Below are 7762 nucleotides of genomic sequence, written 5' to 3' on the forward strand. Positions count from 1 at the left end.
AGTTAGAGAGGGAGACAGACTCAAAGAAGTGAAAAGAACGTTGTAGCCAGATGACTGACTCTTGGGACCAAGGGCCACCCCAAACCTCTTCCCAGGAGCTCAGGGTACCATCGGCTGGGCCCCGCGGGCTCTGGGGCCACCACGCTATGCCCCAGGAGTCCCAACGCCGAGACTCATCATTGGCTGAGTCTTTCTTCCTTTTCTTCTTCTTCTTCCTTTTTGTTTTTTTTTTTTGTTTTGTTTTGTTTTGTTTTTTTAATCCTTTAAACACAAGACAAAAATGCACCTCATTTATCATCTTAGATATATATATTTCACTCTCACCACATAAATACAAAACATCCAAATATCCAAAACATTCAGAACAGAGTTAGTAGCCAGAATTCAGTGACACCTACCCGCGTTTGAATCGTTCATTATTTTCTTCACTATTTCCTAAAAGAAAAGAAAAAAGGAAAAAAAAAAAGCTTCCGACGTAAATAATTTACAATAAAATTACTATTTTAAAAATGCTCTGCGCTCGCTTCGGATGAAGGAATTACATTCTAGACACTGCGGCACCTCGCCGGCTAGGTCTGTGGTTTTGGTTAAAATGCGCGTAGCCGTGGCTGCGGGGACAGTGGTTGTTGCTCAGGTAAGGGATGAGGCTGTGACAGTGTCGCCGTCCGGGTTTCTGACTTGTGACCGCGGAAACCCTGGGGTTTTTGAGGGGTGGCATGTAGGGAAGGATGCCTTTCCTGTTCACGCAGGGAACTGATGTGAATACAGAGACCACCGCGCAGGAGGCCGGGCAGCGCTGCGGGCTGGGGCTCGGTCCCTGTCACCGGGTCCTCGAAGAAATCCGGGCGTTTCCAGCGTTCTGGAAGGGTTCAGTGAATCCGGGAGTGGGGAAGAGGAGGCAAAGGGCACGGATTCGTTTCCAAACCCAGCGATTCTGCCCAGAAGCCACGGGTCAAGGAGCTTGGTGGGGAGAAGCTTCCGCAGGCAGCCGCCCTGCTCTCTCTCCCTGAGGAGACTGAAGCTGTCGGCCACGGCCCTGGAACAGCCTCGGAGAAAAGATTCTGAATTTTCTTTCTTTCGCAGCGTTGGCTTTTTTCTTTCTTTCTCTTTTTCCTTTTAAATTCCTATTTAAAGTCATAACACCCGGAACTGGAATTTTGCTTGGGCCTGTGGAGCAATCCCTATCCTGAATTCTCTTAAACCTTCCAAACTCGCTTGTTGAGAGTATTTAAAAACTAGTTTCACTTCATCTGGTTTTACGTGGTAATTACGACTCTTGCTTTATTGCTGATTAGATAAAATGTTTTACCACCGTTGTCTACCTCGATGTTTGGTGGATCTCCTGGGGTCGGGGGCGGTAGTGATTGTTGTTTCTCTAAAAGGGGAAAAAAATCGGCAGGAGTTGTCCAGCCAGAAAGCTGCGTGTGCACCGGCTCTTCCAAGCAGTCCAAAAAGTGGGGCCCAGGGGCTCCCCGAAGCCCTGGTTTCTCTTGCGAGAGGAAGGAGCGTCTTCCTTTTTGGTCTAACGAAACCCACCAGCCTTTTCAGCCCCTGGGGTCTGCGTGCAGCTTTGCTCTTTCAATATTTGTAAGAATCATCAAAGGCAGCAGCGGCCCGATCTAGAGCAGGGGTCCCGGGCTTTGACTTAGAACCAGTCTTTGCCCTCCAGGGCTAGGCATCGGTTGGGACATCAGGTGGCTAATTCGGTTATTTCCCCCAATTCTTTGGATTCTCCTGGATTCAGAAGGAAGTTGGGGCGGGGCTGGGGGGCACGGTGGAAAGGTAGAAAAAAGTAGCCCAAAATATGATTGGTGGCAGAGACTAGTGGGGAAGGAGAACTGTCAGAGGCCTCGTGGGGGCCGGAAGCCCAGCACAGGAGCCTCGGGCGCCGAATACGCGAGTCCATAAATATCACCACAATAGATACTATAAATATAAATACAGGCAAACACTTAAAATCAGTCCAGCGCTTTTTTCTCGGCCCCTTCTTTATTGTTGGTCCTGGAGTAAGGCTCGAAGGCCGAGGAGCTCAGGTACCGGGCGGAGAGTTCTTGCAAATTTCCGGCCAGCGAACCGGCCATTGTCAACGGGGCGGAGGAGAGGCGGCTGGCGACCGAGCCGAGCAGCGAGGGTACCGGTAGGCTGAAGAGGCCGTGGCCGGCAGCCGGCGCGCCCGCATGCAGTCCGCCTGGCCCAGCGGGCCCGGGGCCCGGAGCGCCGCCCACGGCCGGCGGGTGCGGGGACGCGGCGCCGGTGGGACCCGGGGCGGCGGCCGCGGCGGCGGCGGCCGAACCGGCAGCGGCTCCGGCGCCCAGGGCAGGCAGGCTGGGCCCGCGGAGCGCCGAGCCGAGCGCGCCGGTGGCGCAAGGCGGCAGCAGCGCGGGGAGGCCGGGCGGCGACAGCAGTCGGCCCTGCTCCAGCAGCCGCAGCACGCTGCACGTGGCCGCCGTCTCCGACACCACCGAGCGCAGCTCCGAGTCCTTGCCCTGATCCTTCTTCTGCTTCGTGCGCCGGTTCTGGAACCAGACTTTCACCTGGGCGCAGGGGCGCAGGGAGGGTTGGAAAGAGAAGCGGGAGAGAGGGCCGTCAAGGAAGAGCGGGCTCCCAGGGCGCGAGGGCTCCCTTCGGAGCCCTCTCCCAGCCCAGCCGCAGCCCCAGTCTGGCTCCACCCGGCAGCAGGAGAGGGGCTAGCCCGGGAGCTACGTGGGCCACCTAGAGTTGGACCCCGCTCCGCAAGGCTGCGATTCCGGCTCATGGAAGCAGGCCCAGGCTGTGGGGGCTCAGAACTAGCAATAAAGAGGTCCACAACCCTAACTGGAAGGAAGACCAGAAGGGACTTCACGGGGCTCCCTCACTGCCTGCAGCCAGACACGGACCATCCTGGCTTGTGAGCTCACGTTTCCTTCCGGCAGAGCGGTAAGACCTGAAGGCTGCCCTGTAAGGAAGTGGGAGTGGGCGGGCGGGAGTGTTGCTCTACCTTTCTGGACCCAGGCCCATTGCCCAGCCCACAAGCTCGGCCTTAGCCTCTGCGGAATTAGTCCTATCCAAGGTTTCCAGAAGCTGTTCCTGGCTTGTGAGGGTCAGACTTGACCATCAACTAGCAGCAAGCAGGCAAGGTGGCTGTAGAAGGAGTAATTTGTGCAGGATGGACTAGGGGCCAAGCTTTCTCCATCTTCTCTCTCTGACAGCTGGATTGGAGGTTCTGAGTGATATTCTTAATTTATCACTCTCCTGCTCTCCATCATGAACTTTGGAATCATGGGAAGACGTCAAGAGGCTGGGGTGAACTAAACCCTCTCTACCAGCCTCCCTCCCACTTCCTCCTCTCCTTTTGCCCCCTCTCCAGGCCTCGCTGGGGGCCCAGAATGGAGATTAGCAGCTATATGGAAAGGTCTAGATTTTGTAAAGCAAGAGGGGTGGTAGTAGAGAAAATAGGAAAAAGCTATTGTGCCAACTCATACTCAAAAAGAACATCCAATAGGATCTGTCTTCAGTTCTCGGCTTTTTGCCCACTTCCCAGACCTATATGCTCCCTACCTGCTTCAGGGCTGGACGCAGGGAAGGAGACAAGCCCTTAGAAAGACGTCTGCCTTACCTAGGCCAAGTTGGTGCCATGCCCTCACTAGGCCCAAAAGGGCCTCCACAAGGCGAATCTATCAGGCCCTGAAAAGCCTGGGCCCAGAGTCTACTGTGGCTGACTCCAGTAACAACATGTGGATTTCATGTAAAGGAAAAGACCTAAAGCACAGTTGACAGTGCTGGCTCCCAGGGCCCCCAATCTGCCTCTGATCCCATACTTCACATATCATCAGCACCGAAGACAGGGCCTGGTAAGTGCCCAGTGGGTGCCCACGGCCAGAATGGTTCTGGGTCCAGCTCAGGGCCAGGGGAAGCCTTAAGAGGCAGGGTAGCCTGGCCGGTGCAGGTGAATCTCAGGTTTGTGCACCTTTCCAATCTAGTTGTTACCCTCTGCACCCAGGTGGCTTTGGCTCCAGTCCCATTCTTGCAGAACAGGCCTGGGTGTTGTATTACAAGGCTGGGGTCCCCAAAGGAGGTGATGCCTGGAAATCTGGCCAAAATGGGGTGACCAAGACAGGGGCAAACACTGGCTCCTTGTAGAGCAGAGGCAAGTAGAGAATTCTCAAGACTGTGATCCAAAAAAGAATTCCAAAGGACAGAATTTGGGGCCTCCTGGGCTAGGCCAAGGTGGGCAGAGTACGGACCCTTCCAGATTTGGGGACATAGAGGGAAAGGAATGGTTTAAGGAAGGGGAGAAGTCGTGGGTCTATCACCCCATCCTCCCTGTCTCCTCCACCTCCCCTGGGAGTCTCATCCAGAGTCAGGCTAAATACTGGGAAGAGCGGGCTAGAGTTTGGGGGTGGGGGGGCAGGCTTGTGCAGAGCTGTGCAGGCCTGGCCACCTGGTACCTGGGTCTCGGAGAGGTTAAGCTGCCTGGCGAGCTCGGTTCTCTCTCGGCCCACCACGTACTGGCAGCGCTGAAACTCCATCTCCAGCCGGTAGAGCTGCTCCGCAGTGAAAGACGTGCGCGTCCTCTTGGGCCGGTCCAGGTCCAGGCCCTTGGGCAGGATGATCTCTCGGATGGAGCCCTTGGCATCTGAGGAAGGGGAGATGTCAGTAGCCAGAACCCTCCCGTCTCCCTCCACCTCCCTGGCCAGAGCCTGCTGGAGGACAGGGTGCCTGCTGCCTGCAGTCCGGGTGGGCATGGGGGTGCGGGGAGCAGGGGGGGAAGCTTCGGCCATACCCGGGGACCAAAGACACGGTGTGTTTGGTGGAGCGAGGGGGTTTAACTCCACATCGCTGACGGAAGGGGGAACCAGACTTGGCCTTTTAGAGCCCTTTGGACATGGGAGGGGGAAAAATCCAAATCGGCTGATGTTCCTTCCGGCCTGGGAGTCTCGCCTGCGCGGTTTGCGTCCCCTGTAGCCTGAAGGTCTCCCAGCTGACCAGACTGGGTCGCGTCGGCCCCAGCTCTGGACGCCTTGACCAGACCCCGCTCCCGCGGTCTCAACGCCCCACCCCAGGGTCTCCTTCTCTCCCGAGCCCGGTCGGCGGAAGGAGGAGGGACGTTCTGGGGGCCGGCGGGGCCTGGCGATCTGCTAGCGTGGGTGGCGCCGGGCCGGGGCCGGGCCTCATGACAGCCACCGCCAGAGCCCAGCGCACAACGCGCAGCCCTGCGGGACCAAGCCGAGCACCAAGGCGACATCCGCGGCTCGTCAACGCAGCCCAGCCTCTTCTGCCGGCGGCGGCTGCCAGCCCCGAGCGCGGCGCCGGGGCCCTCGGCCCAGCGCGCCAAATGGCCTGGCCGTAGCCGGCGATCGGCTCCTGTTCTCCGGTACCCGCACTCCCCTTGGGTGCACTCAGTCGGCCAGGGCGCCGGAGCTCGAAGGCAGGCTCCCGGCAGGTCCTCTAGCTCGCCCAGCGCGCGCTCGTCCTCCATAGTGTCCTGCTCCTTCCCCCAGTCAGAGGCCGCAGCCTGCAGCCTGGGCCGGCCTGCGCGGCCCCTAGGCTTCCCTGCAACCCTGTAGGGGGGGCCCCTCGGGGCTTGGAGGGTCAAGGCTCCTGGAGAGTGCGCGCCCCAGGTGCGAGTGCCCAGCGGCCGGCCAGACCCGGGGGCGGGGGTGGGGAATGGCCAGTAACTTTCTCGGAAGTCCCAGCCCGCACCTCCTCCCTGCGGGCCTGGTTCTGGGGCGCCGCGCGGCTAGGGCCCCCGAGTCCTCCCCCAAAGAACGCGCCCTGCAGCCCTACCCCATCCCTACCTCGGACCAGGATCCGGCGGCAATAATCCGGGTCGGCGGCCGAATTGGATTTACTTTTGTTACAATCGTCCGCGGCACCCGACGCGGAGAAGGCGCCCTGCGGCTCCTTGAGGAAGGCGGCGGAGAGGTTCCCGTCCGCACCCTTGCTCTCCCGGCTCTCCTTGTGCGCGTTCTTCGAGACCCGGGCAGCCTCTGCGTCCGAGTGGCACCGAACGTCCATTTTGTCTGGTTTCCCGAACATAGGAGGGGGGGGGGGAAGAAAAGAAAGAAAAGAAAAGAAAGGGGAAAAAAGAAAGAAAGAAAATAAAAAGAAAAAAAGGGGGGGAAAAGGAAAAAAAAAAAGAGGCACTGCGGGGACAAAACCCTACAAAGGAGCTCCTGAGCCCTGCCCAGAGAGAGGAAAGCGGCAAGAATGAATGTCCCCGCGGGGCGGCTGCGGCGACCGCGGGCGGGTCAGCGGCGACCGGCGAGTGGCGCGCTCTCCGAGAGGCGGCGGGTCTGATCCAGGATCCCGATGGAGCCGCGGCGAGGCCGCCTCGTCAGCGTCCGCGTTCTCTGAGCACGTCCAGTGTCCCCAGCCTGGCGATCAGGTAGCAAGCAGACCAACTCCGAAATGCTGCGGCTCCCGCCTGTTACTGACACGGCGAGTTGTAGTTGTCCGACACCCGCGGGGACGTACACTCGCTGTTGCAATTGATTACGGGTAATTTCGCAGCCCCCACGTTTCGGTTACCTCATGAATACACTAAATTGTTTGGATAATATATCAGATCGTAATGGATGGTTTCTGTCCTTGTCCCCAATCAAGTAGGGGTTTAGCCAGTGAATAAACGGAAATGATTGGTCTTGCTTTCAGGAAACACACAATCAAAGACCCACACTTCCAGAAAAACTTTTGACAAGATTCATCCTGAATTGTTAGTACCATTAGCAGGCATTATTAACTTTCCCTTTGCCTTTGACCCTCCTGCTCACATACTGGCTAGAGGGGTTTTCTGCACACTCGACAGATAGAGCTGAATGAGGGGGGAGGGGGAGGGAAAAGAAACCAACAAAAAACGCTTACACACCCTGCAGCAGAAGAAAGCAGTTGCCTCTAGGGGGAAAAAGGGGGGGGTGGAGTAAAAGTTTTCCCAAAAAGTATCTCCCCCGAACTCTAAAAGCCAAGCTTTCGTCCCAAACAACTCCTTCTTAACACACCTCGACGCTGACAGCCATCTTAAACGGCCACCTCTCTTCATTTAGTTCCAGTTGGATTTTTTTCCTGCCTGCACCTCCAGCAGCCTGAGGCAGCCCATTCAAAGGGCAGCTTTGTACTCAGAGTCCAGCAGGAGAGAGAGGGGGAGAGGAGAGAGAGCCGAGAAAATCTCAACTGTGAGATCTGCTTCAAAAAAAAAAAAAAAAAAAAAAAAAAAGAAATAAAGAAAGAAAAGGAGAAAAAAAAAAGAAAAAAAGTTTTCCCCTAGCTATTTCATTGTCTCTGCTACAATATCTTTGAGAAAAGCAACAGCCAGTAATCCAATAAGAGCATTGATTAGGCTACAATGATTCAATTCAAGCGCATGGCCCTGTGCAAGGAGCATGCTCTAGCCCTTCTCGTCACCTTGCCGGGGCAGAAGCCCTCTCCACGCCGCTCTCCCCATTCATTCCTTTATGGGAAATGCGGAGCAAAAGGAGTGAAAGATGGCAATTATCTAATTGGACTATTAACAAACAGTGCTCTGAGTGCGGCGGTCTGGCGTGGCTCCTGGGCGGGGGAAGGGCCGTGTTCCCTGCCCTCATTCACAAAGAGTGCAGGGGCCGGGGAGGAAAGAGGGTTTTTTAAAGGGAGTGGGATGGGGTGGGGGGAGCGGAGAGGTGGGAGGTTTGGCTGAGAATTTTTCCACACAATTCCCAGAATGGGGGCGGAGGCGGGCGGGGAAGAGGAGGGGGCTGGGGGCGGGGGTGCCGGCGAGCGGGTGGGAGAGAGGGAGGGCGAGGGGGTG

At 57.1% G+C, this 7762-nt stretch overlaps 1 protein-coding gene across 1 annotated transcript; it reads right to left on the reverse strand.

Moving 5' to 3' along the window:
- Nucleotides 1-320: 320 nt before the first annotated feature.
- On the reverse strand, nucleotides 321-6059 carry VAX1 (ventral anterior homeobox 1). Its single transcript, XM_032314091.1, has 3 exons — nucleotides 5778-6059; nucleotides 4428-4615; nucleotides 321-2534 (listed from the first exon to the last, which is right to left on the reverse strand). The coding sequence occupies exons 1-3, from the start codon at nucleotides 6016-6018 to the stop codon at nucleotides 1959-1961; spliced, it is 1005 nt and encodes a 334-aa protein (XP_032169982.1). The 5' UTR covers nucleotides 6019-6059; the 3' UTR covers nucleotides 321-1958.
- Nucleotides 6060-7762: the final 1703 nt, after the last annotated feature.

The sequence above is a fragment of the Mustela erminea genome, chromosome 14 (assembly GCF_009829155.1).
Source record: "Mustela erminea isolate mMusErm1 chromosome 14, mMusErm1.Pri, whole genome shotgun sequence".
Taxonomy (NCBI): domain Eukaryota; kingdom Metazoa; phylum Chordata; class Mammalia; order Carnivora; family Mustelidae; genus Mustela; species Mustela erminea.